The sequence below is a fragment of the Lygodium microphyllum genome, chromosome 7 (assembly GCF_053477565.2).
Source record: "Lygodium microphyllum isolate KBCC chromosome 7, Lygodium_microphyllum_v1.1.10, whole genome shotgun sequence".
NCBI lineage: Eukaryota > Viridiplantae > Streptophyta > Polypodiopsida > Schizaeales > Lygodiaceae > Lygodium > Lygodium microphyllum.
Window position 1 is genome coordinate 56,590,545 of NC_141141.1, and position 23,290 is coordinate 56,613,834.

Consider the following 23,290-nt stretch of genomic DNA (forward strand, 5'->3'; position numbering starts at 1 on the left):
ATTAGTATCACACTTGATTTTATCTTTTTCAGGATAAGTTTCCTCATGGAAATAGTCATCAAACTGGCTAATGAATGATAAAACAGTCTTTCCTTCTCTTATGCCATTGAAAGTGCGAAACTTGAAACTTCGTTTACTTATCTTGGATTCCTTGCGAATGGTTTGTGCTTCAAGAGTGGCGTCGATGGTACGGCGAATCAAATCTTCAGCTTGAGGTTTTTCTTTATCAGTGGACGCTCCTTGTAGCTTTGTCAATTGCGCTTGCAAGGCTTGCCTAGCTCTTCGCTCTTCTTCCAATTGTAGCATGATAAGATCCAGCTTTTGTTCCATGGTAGGCTCGGGTAGGTCATCTTCAGCCATAGGATCATCCATATGTGGGGTAGTCATCCTGTAAAACTCAACAAACCTTTCTCACTCAAAATCAGTTAGTGGGATGAGCGTAGCTCAAATTTGGGGTTACAAGGCTATGTATTCTTGGGTATTTCTTCTTCAATTTTTAGAAATTCTGCAATATTTCTGTCTCCGTTTGCTGAAAGTACTTCAACGAACTTGTAGATAGGTAGAACAGCTTGCTGCGAACAACTTTCCAGTTCAGAGTTTTTGCATACGAATAAGTCTTCTAGGAGTTTTAAGCACTAGTCAGTTCTGATTTAGTCTGACTTGCAGAGTTGCAGACTTAGCAGACTTGCAGAGTTGTTGACTTGCTGGACTTAGGCCGACTTGCAGAACTTGCAGAACTTGATTATTGTCGACTTGTGGAACTTGACTTCAGAAGTGCAAGACCCGGAGTTACTGAACTTGTCTGCCCAGTGTAACTTGCAGAGAATTGTGTGACTTAGCTTGATTTGACTTAGTAATTAAGCTTAGTAGCTTAATGGTGGAGTACAGGCCACCGTTTTTTTTCGTGGGGGGGGGGTTTTCTCCACGCGGAAATTTCGGGGGGGTCTTCTTGCAAATCGACTTGAAGTTTTGAAGCTTAATAAGCTTCTTAAGCTTTCTCTAAGCTTATTGAAAGAAATTATGATAAAAACAATGAAGCTTATCTCTTTAACTCCACGACTTGATGAAGGAGTTGGATGCGTGGTCCTCCGCCTGCAGAGCCTGGTCCTTCGCGATCTGACAGTGGAAACAGGGGTTCTTGATCGCCAGAAGTCTGCCTGTATCGACGGTTCGCGATGAGATTGACTGTAGAGCCCGTTTGTTCCTGGAGCTCCGCCTTCACCCGAGATTGGTAGCGATTGGAAGCTCTTGATCTCTGCTCCGCTCTGATACCACTGGTGCGCAGATCGGACGCAGATAGCTCATGTGGTGAATCCCGGAAGGTCCCCAAGAACAAAGTACTCTACTTTTTAGCACAAAAACCCATGTAAAAGCATGCACGACAAGAGGCAAGAGACAAATTGGGTTCAATCTCCCCCATGCCTTGTGTGAGCGCTTCACAAAGCATGTATTTAATGTATATTTCCAATCTTCATGCTCAATAATAGCCCAATTACAAAAATATGACAAGCTTTTTAGCTTTTGAGTTTGCTTTCTACCAAAAATAGGAAAATAAAGCTAATGGACGGTGCCCATAGAGTCTGGCACGCCCAATCTCAATGTCCAAATAGAAATAACATATCCAGGCGCATAAGCGCATACAAAATAATAATAAATAATCGATGTCTCAATAGACATAACAAAATATAGGCGTGGCGCCTATCAAAATCTAGTCCAAGAGTCGAAAACCCGCTAGACTCCAATGCTTTCCTCCGCCACTGCTGCTATCTCTACACATCAACTGAAGCATTCACAATCGTTAGTAAAATAACACAATTAAACCGACAAAAGTGAATACCTAGCAGTCTTCAGCTACATAAATAAATCAACTGGTTAGAAATAAATCCTAACCTTAATTTATTACGAGTGCGCACTCTAAACTCATAAACGTTTATTAATTTAATATGCATTTTGCGGAATCACCCGCTATGGAATCACCCATGTACACACTAAATTAATGAAACGCCCGAAAAGGACAGGCGTCCCCATCAACTTCTCGCACAAAGAATCCTCTTTGCGTATGAGCCCCGGTCATCTAAGTTTATGGAATCCACCGTAAAACCTCACGGAATCCACCGTGGAATATGCCTCCTGGCATCAGTTATAAAGCTTATTAAGCTTTTAACTCTAAGCTTAATCTTCTCTATTCTCTGTTAACCAAAGAAACTTACAAAGGATCTTCAGAGGTGGTCCTCCGCTTCTTGGGAGAGGTCCTTTGCGATCTGATAGCACACCAGGGGGATCTTCACTGCCAGGAACACGTTGGCATTGACGGATTGTCGTGAGACTAACTGTAGAGCCCGTTCGTTCTAGGAGCTTTGCCTTCGCGCAAGATGGTAAGCGATTGGAAGCCCTCGATCTCAACTTCGCTCTGATACCACTGATGCACAAATCGAATGTTGTATGCGTACATAACGAGCGTCGCAAGGTCCCTAAGAACAAAGAACTCTACTTTAAGCTCAAAATTCAAGAGAATAGACTTGCATGACAGGAGGCAAAAAGACCAATTGGGTACAATCTCTCCCCATGCCTTATGTGAGCACTCCACAAAGCATGTATTTAATATTTTATTCATCTCCAAGCTAAAAAATAGCCCAGTCTTACAATTAGCATGCTTTACTTTTGTGTTTGCTTTTGTCCAAATAAAGAATAAAACGATTGGACGGCCCAAGAGTCAAGCAATGCCCAAATACAATGTCCAATAATGAATATTTAAACCATGTATCCATACGTATATAAAATAATAAATATATGTCAGGTGCTTCAATAAATAAGTGCGGCAAAATAAATATTAGCGCCACGCCTAAGATGCATACCCATCAAAAATGATAATTTCTTCTAAATAACTTAAATACATGCTATCGTCCAGTGCTTCCCAGCACCACTATCGCGTGCTCTACACATCAAGTGAAGCATTCACAATTGTTAGAAAATAATAAAATAAAACCGATAAAAGTGAAAACCTAGTAGTCTTCAGCTACAAAATAAATAAATAGGTTGAAACTCTGTCCTAACCTTAATTTAATACAAGTACGCACTCTAAACTCATAAATGTCCATTAATTTAAATATGTATTTGTGGAATCACCCGCTATGGAATCACCCACTTGCACATTAAATTAATGTGACGCCTGAAAAAGACAGATGTCCCCGTTAACTTTTCGCACAAAGAATCCACCTTGTGTATGAGCCCCAACAAATAAATATAGTTTTATAGAATCCACTGCAAAAACCTCACAGAATCCACCGTGGTCTCACAGAATCCACTATAGAATATGCCTCCTGGCATCATGGACCTTGGCAAGATGCCAAGTCATGTAAAAAAGGAGATGGGTGCCCGAGGGATTTAGGGCTTGTATATAAACCTGAAAAGTGAATAAGGAGCTCATTCTTTGGTGTGTGGCAAAAGTGGTCTCTTCTTCTTCTCTCCTTCTTGCTTGCTCGTGTGCTTGAGAGAGGGAGTGCGTGTGAGGGTGAGGGATCTTGGAGAAGAAGCTCTCCATCATCTCCTCTCTTCTTCTTCTTCTTCTTATCTTCTCTTCTCTTGTCTCGCACACGGCTATGGAGGATGGAGCTCAAAGGAGGAGGCTTGAGGTTACTTGAACTGGCATCTCGAATTGTGGATCTACCAACTTGCTTGAGGTAAGCTCACTACACCCCTGTAGGATCAAAGGTGCATTGGCTAGGTGAGAGATAGCCATTTGTGCTTGCTTGAAACGCTTGAAGCAATAAGCGGTCTGTGGGTCTTGGCGATTGAGTGTGAGTTCCCACTACTGCTCTAATTTGTTAGCATGATGAGCTGGTGAGTAGGCTACATGCCTTGTAGGCCCAAATCTTTCATCGCCACATCAGTCATTAACTAAGGACCCTCTGTCTATCATTACATCTGCAATAAAAGCATCCTTCCATCCATACACCATTCTCTAAAGTACTACAATCCAGGAAGGCATTAGCCACATCCATTTCTTTCACAGGCTATGGAGCTTTATCGACATTTAATGTAGACACTACGTTGGCAATCCTTAGTCTATGTCTCCTAGTTAGAATACTTTTGAACCTTTTGTGGCAATTGGAGGATAGCATCAATAATTGTTAGAATGCCAACTTAGGATAAAATGTATCATGGTCCTTAACTAAAGCATACTAGCTTCTCCAACCAACTAAGGAATGGGGGAACATCCACTTTTTTTCCTCTTTCTTTAAGAAGCGGTTGCATTTTTACTTCCTCTGCCATCGAAAGCACATCCACCTCTTCTAACCCCTAGACCTTTGATCTTGCTTCTTAGATTGTCTCAATATCCTTCTATGGCATTGGAGTGCTTTGTACTACATTGTCCTATATTGTACTATCCTACGGCTCTATCAGGAGCTTAATTTTACATTTTTAATAGGTGGATTATTCTCTTTTTTTGGAACTAATGATTCTCTTTTATTGGCATGTGTAATTGTGGCAAAGAACAATTCCACCAAATTGGATACAAGTTCTTGGGTCTTTGGCTAATTATAAAGTGGTGTTAGCCTTCATAGGAGCTAGATTGGGACAAAATATTTAGCTGTGTGGTCTTGGCTTTTGCATTGACTATATGGGGGCTTATAATCCATGGACCTTCTATTGTATGGATAGTTTGGGGAAATATGACCCTTCTCTTTGCATCTACAATATTCCACTTCTAACCTCTAATCTAATCCTGACTATCTTCCCTGTAGCTTCGAAAAGCGCCTTGGACCAAAATTAGGTCCAAACTCTCTAGGATTTGGTACAATGTATTGGTTTATCATCTTGGACTCTAGCAGATTGAGTCTTGCTTTCTTATCTTTCTTTTTTTCTTCATGCATCTCTTCAATGAGCAAATATCATCGGTGTGGTTCTTTCTTACACAATACAAACATAAAGCTCCATTCTTCTTGCATCCTCTCTTCAAAACCTTCACACCTAAACTTGGGTCATACTAGTGAAATAGTGCACCCTTGAAAGTGGCAGCAAACATCACTAGCCAATTCTCTACAGTCTTTGGCATCGTTGGCTACATACATTACCATAAACTTTCCTACATGAAGACTAGAATACAACCCTTTAAAATTGGCAATGGGACTACACTTTCTTATGTGTTGTCAACATTTCCAAGATGTATCTAGCAATGAAAGGGACCTTGATTTAGTTGTTCCAATTGAACTTCTATAAAGAGTGGCACAAGGGTATCAAATGATTCTTCTCTTGCTTTGTCATTCTTTACTCTAGCCTTCACTTTCTACCTTCTCACATACCTCTGGAAATGCTCCAATAATGCTTGGTCTCTTTATTGACTCATTCATTAAAGAGTTGGCTTCACCCAGCTTTTTAGTGTCCCACAAAAGGGAACAAAGGGTCTCTTGCTTACTTTAGTCTCTAGAAAATTCTGTTGGCAATATTTATTCTACTTCTTATTTTTCACATCTCTAAAATTTAGACTTCATTTCATCGCTGAGGGGGAGGACTTCGATTTTGAATGTCTCAAAGTTCATCCGCCTTAGAATAGCCATTGTGCCATTGTTTTGATAGTTCAAGTTTCTCAAGGTTTCAATGGTATATATTGTGAGGAAGATGCAATCGACCAACTTCCATTGTGTTGCTAATTGAACATACAGAAGGTTATCAATGCACCACATCCTGTTTATCCTACTGTTGTGTATCTATGAATAGATTCCGACTTTTCTCCTTCTTGCTATGATGGACTTCCACACCAACCCTAAGACTCTTGAAGCTTCTACACTGTCTCCCCAATTGATGTTGTTTGGAAAGTCTTCAATGAAGGCCGAGTCCCCATTGCTAACCATTCTCCTAGCTTCTGTTCTTTCAGTTTTGCTCCAAATGATTGCCTATAATAATGCACATTTCTGTGGCTTTAGAAGATAGTGGAAACAATTTATTATACAAGGCTTGCATCAGAATGCCATTGTGTTTTCTCCAATGAGGAATGAATTTCTTGTAGAAAAGTTACATTGATAATGAATTTCTTAGATTCTTTTAGGGTAGAAGGAATTCTACAATCCTCCATTGATGTCTTCTCTTTTCAACAATGTCATTTCTTCTACTTTTAGTCTCGTTGGCTGCTTGTTGATCCTAGTTTCATCAACTATGTAACAAAACATGAAGCTCCTAAGAGAGCACCAACAACATGAGGAAAGGATTGTAAGAAAGTCTATCTTGTCTCACCAACAAGTATATTACTCATCTCTTTGTAGCCCAATAGAAAGAAAAACAATAGGGATAATAACAATATCCACAGAACATCATATAGAATATCTCCCACAAATTTATATTCAATTCAACATATCATATTCTTCATAGCACAACGAACCAAGAAGGAAATGAATAAAAAGGAATGCTCATGATTGAATGGAGATTATCATATAGAAATCATTTATCTCTTCCACAATAGTCCATAGTCTTCATCTCAATATCTCACAATCTCACTCTCAATTACAATGTTTTTTCTGTACAAATGGCTCTCTCTCTCTCTCATCCTCTCTATCACTCATACAATGGAATAAATAGAATGAATGTCCATGATCCTTATTTGGTTGTGGAGTCACCCTCCAAGAGGTATTTCAGATACGAAAGGTCATTAGGGCTACTATAATGACTCTTCATAGTAGATCAGTGATTTTGCCACTTCGAGTCTTCAGCTTTAATCTCTAACTACTACTTCTTTAATTAACCTAGCTACTTTGAGCTTGTATTATCCTCTTTACAAGGAAGGAAAACTTTCCAAAGCCAAGAATCCATCCAACATAACATATACAAAAGCATACAACAACTAGCAAAAGATATATAGAAGGTCACATATGCTATTAGAACTCAAACAGAAAACAATAAAACCATATAAGTCAAAACCAAAACTACTAAAACTTATCAAAAAACATCCAAAGTATCCCCAATAAAAAATTTAACTACTTATTCACAATTAGAACCTCTCAACACAACCAAAACATAGCTATTATAGGCACAAAGCAGACACATCATGACCAAACAAACGTTCAATAGAACTCATCAAGACTCGTCACACCAAGCCAAATATTTAACGAGCTATCCAAACATTCTCAACCTAAACCAACACTCAATAAAACACTCTCAAAACAAATCAAGCCTATCCAATTATGCATCAAGACATTCATTCAACTCCAAAAGGCCAACAAAATATAGTTAAAAACCAAGTATTTTCAACACTCAACAAATTTTTAAGTGCTCAATATGCTAGTCAAGGTGATGTTTTACTTTTTGAATACCTTATCAGAGCCTCAAGATACCTTTTGAAAAGCAATCTACTCTTCTCGAATGGGAGTGGAATACATTATATTTAGAGTTTGTGTAGTGGTGGAGGTATATGGATGTACTATAGGTGACATAAATATAGCATACATTCATTAACTCAAGCAAAAAATCTAGTAAATGTGGATTTCCAATCAAGGTGATTCAAGTTGGATCCTTGCGGGAATGTGCTCAAGGTGGTGGTGAGTTGAGTCAAGGTGATATCCAAGAATGTAGTCAAGGTGGTGATCACCTTGAACAAGGTGATAATAATCTTTCATGGAAATGCTTTGTGTTGGCCTTCACCAGGGTGATCCATTTAAGGTGACAAATGTCAATTAAGGTGACAGATCACCTTGAGTGAATTTTTCTTGATTTCATGTCACTCGAGATGATTTACATATAGCTTGCATTGAGCATATATACTAGCCAATGTGATAATCACCTTGATTGAGGTGATTAGATTCTAGTCAAGGTGATGGACTATGATCACCTTAAGTGATTGAAATGCAATGAATATAATGAGATGTAGTAGATGTGATGGAGTCCTACCAATGTGATGACACCTTGAGTGGTTTTGAGTCATTGGAGGTGATGGATCCTCTTGATCCAAGAGATGTAGTAGATGTGATGGAGTCCTACCAATGTGATGGCACCTTGAGTGGTTTTAATCCAAGGTGATGGACTGTGATCACCTTAAGTGATTGAAATGCAATGCATATAATGAGATGTAGTAGATGTGATGGAGTCCTACCAATGTGATGACACCTTGAGTGGTTGGATCCTCTTGATCCAAGAGATGCAAATCAGTAGAGGTGATGTAGTCGAGGTAATGCTCACCTCAAGTAGAGAGATACAATGCAATTAGGGTGCCTCCTAGTGTAGAAAGATAGAGCTAAGGTGAAGGATCACCTTGAGTGGAAGTGGTATTAGTCTAATTTGAGTAGGTTAGACTCAATTAAGGTGGTGCATCAACTGGTGTGATGTTTATTTTGATCAAGGTGATGACCACCTTGATTAGGGTGATGGGCAATTAATGTGAAAATCACTTGAGGTGATGATCACCTTAAGTGGAGGTGATGGATGGTACGTAGTCAAGGTGAAGACCACCTGAAGTGGAATATGCATATATAGAAGTTAAAATAAAGGAAGTTTTGAGCAAGAATATGTAGTTGTTAAGGTGATCCCCATGCAATCAATGTGATGGTTGTAAACTTCCCAACATTGATAAAATATTAGACACTGACCATGCCATTTGGCTAATGTTATCCTCTCCAACCATTTGCAAACCTTCTTTCCATGGATTGTAAAAGCATTACCTTCAAAAATGTCATTTAACATGATCTACAAATTATTCTTTTGTGTCATGTAGACTCAAAATCCATTGGGTAGCTATTGACGTATCTTTATTAACCAATTCTACGAACTATCTAAAAAAATAGATGCCAAAAATAGTTAATAGTAGTTTTCAAAGTCTAAAAATGTAAAGGAAGCTACCAAGGTCATTAATAGCTACTAGAAGCATAGTTTTCACAAGATGCCAAAAATATCAAGTACCATATGAGGTCATTGTTAAAAAGGAATAAGTAATGATTGATAGCTACAAATAGCAAGAAGAAACTAAGATGGGAATGACAAAAATAACAAATAAACTTTTAGAGATATTTAAGGACTCAACATCTCTTTAAGTTGTATCTTTAAGCAATGCAATTGATCTATTCACTTTTGTGGTTTTTTTCAAAAGAAGAAGAAAAGAAGAGGAGTCCTATCCTTCATTTCCATCGATTTGGTCCATTTCAATTTGACCTTCCTACCTATGTGTTTTGGAAGGAGCATCTATTCGAAGAGTAGGATGCTAAATCCTTTCAACAAGCTCAACCTCTTAATCTACCACAACTAATTGTCCTAAATTAACCATTTATGTTTTAGACCAACCATACCTTCTCTAATCAAAGAGCCAAACAACTCAATCCTTTTGAGCACTCATGACCTCCTATTCCTACACACAGTGATAGTATGAGCAACCGATCAAGAGAAGATTTTATCATTAGTCCTGACAAAGGAATACAAAATGTTGGGCTTTTACACAATAGTTGGACTTTGGACTCTTATTTTTTTAAGAGCTTCCCTTCTATTATATTTTTATGTTCTTTCTCACATAGTCAACTCATATTCTAGCTCTAAATTATCTATGCCCTCTCCTTCAATCCCATAAAAGTAAATGAAAAGAAAGCTCAAGAGGTTATAGTAGGCTCACTAATCTCACATTTCTCATTGTAGTCCAACATCGAAAAAAAGCTTAAGAGGTTATAGTAGACTCACAAAATCATTGTTCTCATTGTAGTCCATCATTGAGACAGAGAGCCTAATAGTCTCACGATTCATATGTGGCTCCTCTTATACTCCTACATTTGATCCACAAGAAGTGATCCACTCCTCTCAAGCTATGAAGAAGAAGGAAAAAAAAAATAGAGGAGAAGAAGCTTTGCCCTCTTTGTCCCTTGCTTTCTTTCTCACTCTCAAATTGGTAATGGAGACACAAAGTGCACCACCTAGTATGCAAAAAGGCAAAGAGAAGAAGAGGAAGATGAAAATGGAAGTAAGAAGAGTTTCTCTCGCTTGGTCCCTCTCTCTCATTCTCTCACAAGCAATGGCTATGATGGAAGCAATAAGGTAAATAAGAAAACTCAAGCTCAAAAATTTGCACACAAAAGAACGAGACATTTTGTTCATTTTATACATTATACACATAGGGTTTCCTAAGTGGGTAGCCTCAACCCTTGGCTTCTCTCTCATGTTCGATCACCTCTCTTTTACATGCCTATAGCTTTTTAGATGGACCAACTTGCTTGCAGATCTTCATTTATATTTTTGCAGATCTTATGTGCACACACAAATAGAAAACAAAATTATTAATGTAACTTTGGGAGATATAAAATGTGACTCCGGTAGATATACATCATAATAGGATAAAATGATAACTAACAATTTAGATTAAATTTTCTATATGCAAACTTTCAATGCTTGTGTTGTTTATGTCATTCTTCACGAAACATGTGATATTTATATTCAATACTCTTTTAAATTGCAAGTAGCCTTGGTTACTTTCGTAGCTTTGCTGATTGGTGTTTTTTTACTCCTTTGGCTGATCTTTGAGTAGTCTTTGACATTCAACTTTGACAAAAACTTTGCACTCTTATGATCCTTCTTTGTTTGGGGTTAACAAGGTTGACGCTAAGGGGTTTTGAGTGATAGGTGAGTTTGTAGTAGCAATAAACATGCACTTCTACAAACCCAATACATGATCTTACATTGTTAGGGTTTTGTTATGTACCTCTTGTGAAACACCAAGCATGCATAATCACACTTGTGCCTAGTCTCGCAAGCATGTGGGGGGAGAGAGAGAGAGAGAGAGAGAGAGAGAGAGAGAGAGAGAGAGAGAGAGATGCTTTTGTCATGCATGTGGGGAGGGGATAGATTGAAACACAAGCATGCATAATCACACTTGTGGCATGGGGGGCATGCGCACACGTGTGCGCACACGCGCATGCGCGCGCGTGCGCACACACACACACACACACACACACACACACACACACACACACACACACACACACACACACACACACACACACACACACACACACACACACACACACACACACACACACACACACACACACACACACACACACACACACACACACACACACACACACACACACACACACACACACACACACACACACACACACACACACACACACACACACACACACACACACACACACACACACGTGATGAGGGGACAAATTGAATGGGGGAGGTTTAATTCATTACATGTGGTGTTAGGAGCCAAGATTCCTAGCAGGAGAGGGTAGAGATGCATTTTAACAAAATTTAAAATTAAGTTTCCATAAATAGGCTGCACATGCCATGTAGGTTTTGATCTCCTTTGACTTTTCCTTGAGAACCAGATGAAGGAAGTAAGAAAAATAAGGGACTTTCAGATATAAGAATAGAGATATATTTTTTAATTGGACATAGGAGGTGATTCACGAAACACTTAATTAGGAAGTGTCATGCAAAACAATTAAGAGGGCTTCTACACGATGTCTTGTTTGCAATTATTTAAAAAAAATTCAAACATTGCACCAAAGATTTTGATGAAGTTGCAATTTCCTTTGGAATAGAGTGTATCATTTTAAACTTTGTCAATTGGGCACAGTTATACTTTGCTATTGACAACTTAGAGGTGGTCTCATTAACCCATGACCTTTTTTTGCGTCTATGGACCATTAATGAAACTTGCCAAAGATTCATTGATGCAAGGTGCAGTGTGAATGTGCAACCATAGTTAAATGGTATGTCCTAGAAACCAGTGTATCTATGCATGAAAGGCCTTTAAACAAGACTCTTAGTGGTGGTCAAGGGATCATGATGAGAAACTTTTTCTCCTTCAAAAAATTCCTCCTTTAGTTTCTTACAGTCTTACATTTTGGTTACTGAAAACTTTCGGGCAAAACACAATGGGCTTTTTGGGCAGGTCCAAAAACATACAAAATGGTAGTTAGCTAGAGGTAATTTCCCTCAGATAGAGGCTAGATTCCCTGAACGTTACTACAGAAGCAACCTCTAAAGAACCTTCGAGCACTGGTGCTAAAAAAGAACCCAAGAGTAGTGTAATCATTTAAATTCTAAAATTTACCTCTAAAACTAAAATTAAGCGTGAGGAAACCTTCAAAATTTGAAGGATTGATCCTGGCACTATAAAACCATTCAAGTATACGCATTTTACCTCTTAAAACTCTGCATTTAAATGTTTTTCACCGTTTAATGGAGCACTGCTAAACACTTCAGCGTTTGCCAGCTGCAGGTGGAGAGGAGAATTAACAATGACGTTCTGCTATCCTCTTTCCCCGCCCCGTGTTCGCATCTAGCGCTTCATGTCAGGACGGTTATGAAGAGGGGAAGATTGAAGGGCCGCGCGAAGCGTGCATTCACAAAATCATGATCTGCCTTGGCAGATCCTCATGCCTCCCAAATCCCAGCTCTTGCACGCTGTGCAAGCATGTGGTATGAAAAGAGTGCTCTCTGATGGCAGGTCAGCACATGATGCAATCATCAGGTGCGGGCTGCACTTGGATGTGGCCATCACAAGCACTGTCATAGACATGTATGCAAGGTGTGGGAGCTTATTGGAAGCAAACAAAGTGTTTGACAGTTCGCCTAACCGGAATGTGGTGACATGGAATGCGATGATCATGGGCTATGCTCGGGCTGGCCAGGGCGCCATAGCTCTTAGGCTGTTTGAAGGCATGTGCAAAGATGCTATCCAACCGACAAAGGTAACGTTCTTAAGTGTTATGAAAGCATGTGGTGCTTTAGGTGATATAGAACAAGGGAACACATTGCATGACCAAGTTGTTGAAAGAGGTTTGGACTCCGACATTGTTGTTGGCAACACCACGGTTGACCTGTATGCCAAATGTGGGTGTCTTAAAGAGGCCTCGAAGGTGTTTGAAGAACTCAAACCTAAAGATGTAGTCTCATGGAATACCATCATTTCTGGTTATGCCCAGAGTGACCATGGAGCTTCAGCGCTTGATTTTTTTAATAGAATGCAAAAAGCAGGCGTAAAGCCAGACTTATTGACATTTTCATGCGTTTTAAAGGCATGTGGCAGCCTAGAAGATTTAAGTCAGGGCATAATGATTCACAAGCAGCTTATCAGAAGCAGGCTTGAACTAGACACTGTTGTTCGCAGCACACTGGTAGATATGTATGCGAAGTGTGGGAACCTGCAGCAAGCCCGTGTGATGTTTGACATCTTGGACAACAGGAATTGTGTCCTATATGGTGCAATGATTGCTGGATATGCTCAACATGGTTACCACAATGAAGCCCTCAAACTTGTGGAAGTCATGCTACAAAATGGGACCAAACCAGACATGTCTACCTTTCCATGCATTCTCAATTCATGTACAAATACGAGAGCATTGGAACAAGGCAAGGTGATCCATAATCAGATTTTGGAAAGAGCCTTAGAAATGGATATAAGTATAGGTAATGCCCTTATTGATATGTATGTTAAATGTGGGAACCTCCAGGATGCAGACCAGGTGTTCGGTCTGTTAGCTGCTGCAAATATTATATCATGGAATTCAATGATCATAGGATACGTACACAATGACCAGAGCTTTGCTGCTTTAGACTTCCTTAATAGAATGATAAAAAAGGGTATCCAGCCAGATAAAGTTACCTTTTTGGGTGGTTTAAGAGCATGTGCTAATGTGAATGCGGTAGAGCAGGGAAAAAGGCTTCACCTGCAGACTATCTACAGTGGGATTGAATCAGATACAATTGTAGGGAGCACACTTGTTGACATGTATGTCAAATGGGGTAAATTGAATGAGGCACAGATAGTTTTTAACAGCTTACCTGGACAGGATCTAGTGGCATGTGCTGCCATGATCACAGGCTACGTGCAGCATGGTGATAGTTTGGCTGCTCTGAGAATGTATGAATTTATGCAGCAGAAAGGCCTAAAACCAGATGATATCACAGTTGTTGGCATTTTGAAAGCGTGTGCTAGTACTGGCTTGCTAGAGCATGGCAAACTTATACACCATCAGGTTATGAAGTGGGACTTTGATGGAAGTGTGCTAGTTGGGAATGCACTGATTGACATGTATGCCAAATGTGGAAGTGAAACAGAGGCACAGAGTGTATTCGATCACTTGCCAAACAAGAATGTCACATCATGGAATGCTATGATGACAGGATATACACAGCAAGAAGATGCCTTCATGATTTTTGATCTCTTTGAGGAAATGCACAGAAAAAGGACAGAGCCGAACAAAGTTTCTTATCTATGCATCTTGAAAGCTTGTGGAATCATGGGAACTGTAAGGTATGGCAATCTTTCAAGCATGTGTATCATCATGGACTGTCTTGATTCAGATTTGGTGGTGGGAAACTCAATTCTGGATATGTATTGCAAATGTGGAAACCTTCAGGATGCACACAAAGTGTTTGATATGTTATCAAACCGTGATGTAGTCTCATGGAGTGCAATAATTGCTGGACATGCTCAACATGGAAATCTGAGACTGGCTGTACAATACCTCCTTGATATGCAACAAGAAGGTATTAAACCTGTTGGTAGGACTTTTACAAGTATCCTTGTGGCATGCAGTCATGCAGGTTTAGTGGAAGAAGGCCACCGGTACTTCAAATCCATGAGAACAGACTATGGGATTTCACCCACTATTGAGCATATCAACTGCCTGATTGACCTCCTTGGTCGTTCAGGATACTTGGATGATGCAAGAGAGTTACTTCAGAGTATGCCTGTTACGCCTAATATAACTGGGTGGATGTCTTTGCTGACATCCAGTCAAACATTTGGCTGCCTAGAATTAGCTAGGAAATGCTTTTATCAGCTTGTGCAACTTGATCCCACAAGTTCTTCAGCGTTTCTGCTTATGTCCAAATCTTTTGCCAATTCTAACATGTGGTCACATGTTCACAAACTGGAAAGAACCCGAATGTGTCGGAGTGCATGGAAAAAGCCAGGGAAGGCAGGTATCGAAGTTCATAGTCAGATGCTCGAGTTTGTTGCTGGAGTGAGGAGTGATCAACAGTTTCTTGCTTTCTCAAAACTGTATTCATCAATGAGGATGTGGAAGAAGGGGGGTTATGTGCCAGAGTTGGATTCAATTTTGGAGCAGAGCTAGTGAAAGCAGTTTGAATTACTCAAACCATTCATGTTGGCAATTCGAGATCCACCTATGGTTATTGAAATGTAGAAGGAAAGTCCAGAATCAACAATACATCATGTGCCACAAAAAGTTATTTTGTTGACGGCAAATTCCATAATTCTGACTCATGCATTCATGGGCAGATTCATACTCCAACTCCTAAGTGAATGGCAATCCAGGATTGCAAGGATATGCATCCAATCTTGCTCATCCTTAAGGGAGGGAATATATCTAGCCAATGGTCAGGTGGTTGGATGGTTGTTAGACTCACCTTTTCATAGTGCTGAGATAGCATCTAGGTGCTGGCTCCTTAGTGTGGCCTTGTATTGCAAATGCCAGTACTGAAAGATGCGTCAGATGATGGTGTGGACAAGCAAACAGGATCCACTATATGGTCTCCATCTCCGTGTTGCTAAGCCAAGATCGACACTAACAATCAAAGGTAAAATCTCTTCTCCTACTGCTTGTGCCCAATTGATTAGTTTTATTTGTCCTTCTCTGCTAATCATCATTTTGATTGGGGCACTAATCTGATATTGGTAGTCTTCTTATATGACATCTAGGAACTTTTGTAAGTATATTTACTTCTTTTCAACATCTAAAGTTGAATTAGCAAAGTAGCCAAGAAATTTAACAGCCTCATTATGCTCTGCAGGAATGTGGACCGAAGGATTACAATTTCTCAACTACCATTCTTAATATTTGCTGTGTGGGAGTCGAAGAGCGTTTAGTTCTCAAGCGGACATGCTTGGTCCAAGCAGGTGATTACAAGCAATAAGTTGTCAATCAGGTATGCTTGGCCCAAGCAACTATTCTTAAGTGTATGGGCTTTATTGGCAAAGTACTTACCGATCAGACATGCTTGGCCCAAGCAACTGATTTACAAGAACTTAGTATCAATCAGACATGCTCAAACCAAGCGACTGATCTACAAGCTCTTAGTGCCAATCAGGTATGCTTGACCCAAGCAACTATTCTACAGTTTATTGGCTTTACAGGTAGATTATAATACAGGTAAATTTTGCATCTATATTGATGACTGTCTTAATGTTTATGCCCAGAATATCTTTTATATACTTCAATGTGTTGGCCGAGTCCTGGGAATGACACATTACAAACCTTTTGTGTGCATATTTATTGCTGGAAAGGGCTTTCATAAGATTCAGTGAAGATCATAAGATAAGAGCTCCTACTGCTGCTTTTGTTCTCCATCCTTGAATAAACCAATATGCAATTTAACAGTAATTCCATTAATTGTCCTTTACAGGTTCACAGGGCAGACAGTAGGGAGGCAACAGTTGGACAGGCGATTCTACTGGAAAGCAGCCATGGGAATATGGCAGCAAGTCAGCCATGACATGGGGGAAGTCAGCCTGCATAAGTAGGTAAAAATCACAGAAAAATTCAAATTTCAGGGCATATGTGGATCCTGAACTTCTTTCTGTCTGTGTGTTTGTTAGAAGTCTTAATACTTGCTATGTGGGAGTTGAAGAGCACTTAGTTTTCAATCAGACATGATTGGCATAAGCAACTATCCCGATTGTGGTTTTGTACGGTCTTTGTGGATTATAGGAAACTAAATGTAAATACATAGTAGGTAATACTCCTGTTCAGGAGAGAATGGATGCACAAGATAACCTTTTTGAGCTTGATGGTGAGACTTCAGACAAATGTCTTTACTTGGAATGCCCCTCTCTACAGGAGGCTGCTGAGACAGGTCCTCAGTTAACTGATGATCCTCTCTTTAGGAGTGTGTCTCTAAGCCAGCATATCTTAAGGAAAAAGAGGCCCAGGCTGCAAACATCACTGATTAGTGTAATACATCACTCTCGACAGTGGCTCAAACATCGCTTATGAGAGAGAGAGAGAGAGAGAGAGAGAGAGAGAGAGAGAGAGAGAGAGAGAGCATGGCGATGGCAACCCTGCGTGACCCTTCCTGCACAGCGACTTGATCCCAGCCTCGCGCCTCTGCCTTCTCGTGCAGCATCAGGTCCACAGGCCTGTGCAACTCTGTGCGGCCCCTGTGCGCAGGACTCAGGCAACGATTGCAACAGAGAGACAGAGCGAGAGAGAGAGAGGGAGTCCTGGACGCTGTCACCTGCACTGGCCCCTGGCGCCTGCCCTTGTGACCTGCACACTGCCGACCTGGCCTGCCAATTTTTTCGTGACCTGCATACTGCCTACCTCTAATCGTGCTGTCCCATTGATAATTAATTCTGAGATTGTGAAGAGCAAGAGCACATATGCTAGGGGACCCACATCACTTCCCATTGATAATTGATTTTGAGATTGTGAAGAGCAAGAGCACATATGCTAGGGGGCCCACCATTCAAGCGTAATACTCCAGTGTTGAAGCAAGAATAATATCAACAAAAGGTGGTGAAAGTGTGAACAAGAGTCAACCTACAAAATAAAGCTTTATGGGATAGATGTGTCAAGTAATGATTAAAGTATTTGATAAGAATATGGAAAAGTAATGGACCACACTATTACTGATGAACAGAGGCTGTAGACAGTACATTCTGCTGTTGCACGTGCAAGCTGCACCTACGCACAAACAAAGAAAGCAGATCCGCCTCTGTACACACACACACACACACACACACACACACACACACACACACACAGAGAGAGAGAGAGAGAGAGAGAGAGAGAGAGAGAGAGAGAGAGAGAGGCCTGCGCCGTTTCTGCCTCCTGTGAGCTCCTGGCTTTGCATTTGGCCTGCACAAGTGGTGATACAACATGGCTGGTCTGGATATGGCCTTTGTCGACCAAACGGTGGCAGCCCTTGGTCCGGATTCTGATACAGAGGAACTAGAGGATATGGTTCCTTACACAGAGGAGATGCCCCCTGGTCTTGACTTCCAGCCTGCGGGCAAACGCACCAAGCATACTTCGGAAGAGACAATGGATCATCAAGAACGTTCTATGCTTAGGTTGCTTCTGATTCTGTGGATTCGCAGGATGTGGACTGGGAGCATTTGTTGGAGTTTGCCAATACTCTGCTTGGCGATTATGTTCAACATAATCATGAAGCGTTTTCTGACTCTGGAACTGAAGATGTTCTAGAAGTCACTGTGAACCCGAAAAATATCTTGCGCTCATTCTCAGTGTTTTATGAACATGCTGTTATACTCTTCTTCACTGGTAGGATCCCAGTGCTTTCCCATATTCGCCAGTGGCTGCACTTTCTACTACAAGGGGAGTGTGTTGAAGAGATTTTTGTTGGGTCCCGAGGCTTTTATGAGGTGCTGTTGAAATCTGAGAAGCATCGTGCTGATCTCCTGTCTAAACTGCCATTGTTCTTTGATCGTCGTTTGGTCCATGTTGTGCCATGGTGCCCAATGGCAGATTTTCAGCGCCTGCTTCAACGTGAATGCCCGGTGTGGGTTGAAGTGGAAAACTGTCCGGCTGTCTATTGGCCACTGTTAAAGGATGCCATGGCCGTTGTGGGCAGTGTTCTGGTCCCCCCGAGCCTAAGGGCTATGAATCGTAACCGTTTGTGTATGTTATGGGACATTGCTCGGAAAAGGCCTGCTTGGTTAGGTCTTAATTTGCTCTGGCATGCATCCTTTGCACTTTCGTTTGAAATAGGGTAACTTTGCAGGGCATTGCTTTTCGTGTGGAAAATTGGGGCATTTTATGGCCGAATGCCCAATGAAGCAACCGACTTCAGATGCTGAGCATGTTTTGCCACCCATGGAAGATATGGTGCTTGATGCTCCGTCGTAGGATGCAACCCAGCCACCTAAAGTTTTGGATAAAGGTAAACAACATGTTTCGGGTTTGGATTCTCGTGGCAATGACTTGGTATATGTACGGGCCAAAAAAGGTAAAAGATTTGATGCTGGCATGGCGGATACTGTGTCTAATGCTTCACAAGATTCCATGTGCACTTATATGCATAGGAAAGAAATGCTGTCTTCAGAGCACACTGCTCATGCTATGGTTTCTTGTGCTCCTCGTAATCAGCCTACTAGGAAAGTATATATGGACGGTCCAAATGGCCCACCTACTAAGTTGGCTTTTGATGCTAGAGGTAACGTGATTAACCCATGGGATCGTCGTTATCCCCGTTCCATCCCCAAGACAGTGGATATACCCGTCTACCTCTAAATCTGGCCATCAGAACTCTTTTGCCGTGTTAGTTGATTTTTTGAATGAGGGAGTGATTGACATTCTAGCAGAAAAGGTTAAATCGAGGCAAGCTTTGCCTCGTTTCTGATTTTCTTTTTTGAATACACATGAAGATAGCCACATGGAATGTGCGAGGCATTTGTTCTCGCCATAAGCAACATGCCATGTGGACTGTATTGCATGAGAATCAGTGGGATGTCTTGTATGCTGTTGAGCACAAGAGTCACGGTGAAGCAGGAAAAGTTGTGGATTGCCATGGGTTTCTCTTGTTTTATGCAGGGACACATGCCATGCATTATTTTGGTGTGCTTATGATTGTACATGAGAAATATCAGCCCGTTCTTATTAAAAATGATGTACATGGTTGTTTTGTGGTGATTGAAGTTTTATTTGAAGGAGAGATCTTATGGTTACGTGGCCTCTATGCTCCGAATGACCCTTTATCCCGCCGGGATCTTTGGAATACTTTGCAGACCTCCTTGTCACTTGGTAGACGGGGTTTTTTGATGGGGGATTTTAATATATGTGTTGATTCTTCACAGTCCACATCAGAGCATTTGGTGATGGACGCTCCGGAAAGCCATGTGTGGAATGCGTTTGCTCTTGCCGTACCTAAGCAAGATCTCTGGTCATGGCTACACCCTTCTTCGACAGGGTTTACTTTCCATTCTCCGCAGTATACAACTACATGGTCGCGGTTGGACCACATGTACATCATGCATGATGATGATTTTCTTCTTGAGATGCTAGAAATGATAGTGTTGCAGCAATATGCCTTGTCGAACCATTTTCCTCTACAGCTTGAGATGCTTGCACAACTCATTGCACCTTTTAAGCAATTTTTGGATAGACTCCCTTTGCATTTCAACTCGTCTTATTTGAAGCATTCAATCTTTCGGGGCTATATGCAGCAATTGATTGATAGATTTTTATTGGACTTCTCCTCTGAGGGCAATGCTTCTTTTGAACGATTGCTCTCTAATGTGCAGCGGATTGTTCGACAGTATGGGATCCATCATGCCTCTCTTTGTCGGTGGCGTCGACAAGCAGCGGAGGATTTACTGGCTTTGGTTCGTTCTCTATTGGTGGAGACTCCAGATGATGTATTTCTGCTGCCACTGGCTATGCGTTTGGCTGATCTTATTAAAGAGTTTCAGTTGAAATCTTATCAGGAGGCCAAATTGCAAAATTTGACCGAGAATTTGCAAGATAGTGCTTGTCAGACTCATAAGTTCTTTCGAGCTCTACATGCATCTCTTGCTCCAGAAAATATGACTAGACTCCAGGATCCAAAAGGTTAAATGGTCATTGATCCTCAGACTATTGTGAATATGTGTAGGAATTATTTTCTAGACCTTCTTGGTTCTACTCCTTCACCTTCTGATCAAGTTACTCATGCACGCTCAGTTTTCTATGATTTGGTCCGCAATCAGGTTCCACATGACATGCAAACTACTTTGGAGACAGATATTTGTGAGGCGGAGGTTATGGATGTTTTGTTACACTTGCCCAAGGATAAAAGTTCCGGTTGGGATGGTCTCACCAATGAATTCTTTGAGGTTTTTGCTACCCAACTGGTGAAACCATTGACGGCTATGTTTCAGCAGGTTTGGGAAACGGAGTTCATGGCTTCCTCATGGAAAGAAGGTCTTATCAAACTGCTTCCAAAAGTTCCTTCGCCGTCAATGTTGAAACATTGGAGACCAATTTCTTTGATGGGTTCGATGTATAAAATCTTTTCCAAAGTGATGGCGAATCGACTCCACAAGCATCTTCCGGCCATTGTGCATCCTCTTCAATATGGTTTCATTAAGGGCTGAAACATTCTGCATAATATCTTAAATGTGCAAATGGTTATTGACTATGCAAGGCACTCTAATCAGGAGGTGGTATTGATTCAATTGGACCTGGAAAAGGCTTTTGATTATTTAGACTGGTCTTTCATTGCAGAACTTATGTCTACTATGGGCTTTGGTACTCCGATGTCTCGTTTGATCTACACCATTAGTGCTGCGGCTTCTTCGCGAGTTATGCTAAATGGTGGTGTTACCGAGCCATTTGTCCTTGCACGCTCTATGAGATAGGATTGCCCTTTGAGTCCTCTCTTCTTTGCCCTTGCGACTCATCCGGTTCTTTCGATGTTATCTCATATGGCAGCTTCTACTCAGTTGGCTGGATTATCTCTTCCTTTTGAACAGCACTTCATTAGTCAATCCTTGGCTGATGATAGCTTTATGATTTTGTGTGCGGACAAGGATAATCTTCGCAAAGCATTAGATGTTTGGACTCTCTTTGGTCATGCTTCCGGTCTTCATATCAATGCTTTGAAATCAACCATTCTCAGTTGCACGGAGTCAGATTTACAGTCATTGGACTGACAGGGAATGGTTGTTCCTCGTGGTTCCATTGTCAGGCATCTTGGGTACCCTTTGGGTGTTGATGTTCGGCCAAAGCAACTACTAGAGTGGATTTCACAGAAACTGGCAGTTAAGTTTCTGTATTGGAAGTCGTAGGCTTGGCCCTTCCATGTTCGCCTCAAAGTGGCTCAGACAATTATGTTGCCAATGCTCACATATTTTTTGCCATTGCTGCCTTGGACTACTACTACATTGAATGCTCTTACTCAGCACATTCGTTTCATGTTATGGAAAAAGGACTCATTGCATGCAGGCATTTCATGGATTTCTTGGTCGCATGCATGTATCCCCAAACACATGGGTGGTGGGGCTATTTTGGATGCCGAAACTTATATGCTGGCACTTCGTTGGTCTCTTTTTCGGGCCATGTGCTTGGATCATCACCCGTGGGTCTTTATAGTCCGTTATTTTCTTGAGGATCACAGGCTTGTGCATGGTAATACCCAAATTTGGAGCTCCTAGTTGCATGTTCTTAATGCAGACTCTCGGTTTTCTAGTCCTTCTTCATCCCTGCTTGCTCATTTGGTATGCTCCTGGAAATTGGTTCTTTAGAAGGCTTGGTGGCATCCAGCGGAGGACCGCTTAGATACTAACTCTTTTCAACTGGAATTGTTGGCAGCCTCGTGATTACTTTCTTGGAAAGGCAAACATGAGCTCAGACCTAAATTTAACCGCATGGCACATTTGGGCTTGACTTCAGTTGCAGATGCCACCCTTGTCAGTCGCAATGTGTTGATATCGTTTCGTACAGCCAGGAGGCTTTTCAGAATCCCTCGTGGATACCGTGATTTATGGGAATAGCTTTTGCTAGTACTCCAGAGCAGTCAACCCTTTCCTACCCTTGCTTTGGATCGTCCTTGGCAGGACTGGGACCTTGCAGGTCGGTTGAATTTGGAAAAAGCCTCAGCTAACCAGGTGTATCATCTTCTGATTAAAGATCATCGATGGCTGGTTACTAAAGCTAATACTGTATGGGGATTGTGTAAATCTCAGTCATGGAGGAAGGCAACTGTGATGGAGGGCTGGTTGAACAAGACACCTTTCAAATGCAAGGTCTTTCTTTGGAGGGTGATGATTGGTGGTCTTCCTCTTGCTTTAGCCCTTTCCAAGCGTCGAATCTCCAACGGCAATTGTTTCTTTTGCACCACCAGTGTGGAATCGGCTCGTCATCGATTTATTTCTTGCCTTGTCACTAAGAAAATCTGGTTACTCTTGTCAGCGGTTTGGTGAGCAGTGGTTGGTTTCTCGCTAAGCCCTTTTGATTGGGTTTTTGTACGGCCCAAATACCCCACACCGACACAGTCGCATATGAAAATCTTGTTTCACTTTCTTAGGTACTGGGACTGCTGGCACAATTGGACCATTCGAAATGTTTTTCTTTTTGATTCAGCCTCTAATGTTCAGGGATATATTGCGAGGCTTAAAGGTCTCTTGCATTGGCAGATAGATCTCATTCGGCACTCTGACTTATTCCCTCGGGAGGACTTACTTCCTTGGCATATGGCAATTTCCTCTACGTCTTTGCCACGGCTTTTGTAACTCTTTTGTTGTTTAGTACTTTATAAATACAACATCCATTACGAAAAAAAAAAGAGAGAGAGAGAGGGAGGTGGGGATCAATGGGTTGATGCAACAAGTGGCTTACCA

General features: G+C 41.1%; 1 protein-coding gene across 16 annotated transcripts in view; it reads left to right on the top strand.

The window, feature by feature from the left end:
• The first annotated feature begins 12,153 nt into the window (after nucleotides 1-12,153).
• LOC148033472 (pentatricopeptide repeat-containing protein At2g39620-like) overlaps nucleotides 12,154-23,290 on the top strand; it is a 30,312-nt gene continuing 19,175 nt past the window's right edge. For 7 of the 16 annotated variants that reach the window (XM_087681389.1, XM_087681403.1, XM_087681402.1 and 4 more), the window contains exons 1-3: nucleotides 12,154-15,531; nucleotides 15,745-16,041; nucleotides 16,151-16,474. In XM_087681389.1, the coding sequence (XP_087537515.1) occupies nucleotides 12,360-15,065 (2,706 nt within the window). In that variant the 5' untranslated portion in view covers nucleotides 12,154-12,359 and the 3' untranslated portion in view covers nucleotides 15,066-15,531; nucleotides 15,745-16,041; nucleotides 16,151-16,474. Of the gene's footprint in view, nucleotides 15,532-15,744; nucleotides 16,042-16,150; nucleotides 23,267-23,290 lie in introns of all 16 variants that reach the window. The other 9 variants (XM_087681399.1, XM_087681401.1, XM_087681393.1 and 6 more) reach the window with 5 other exon arrangements.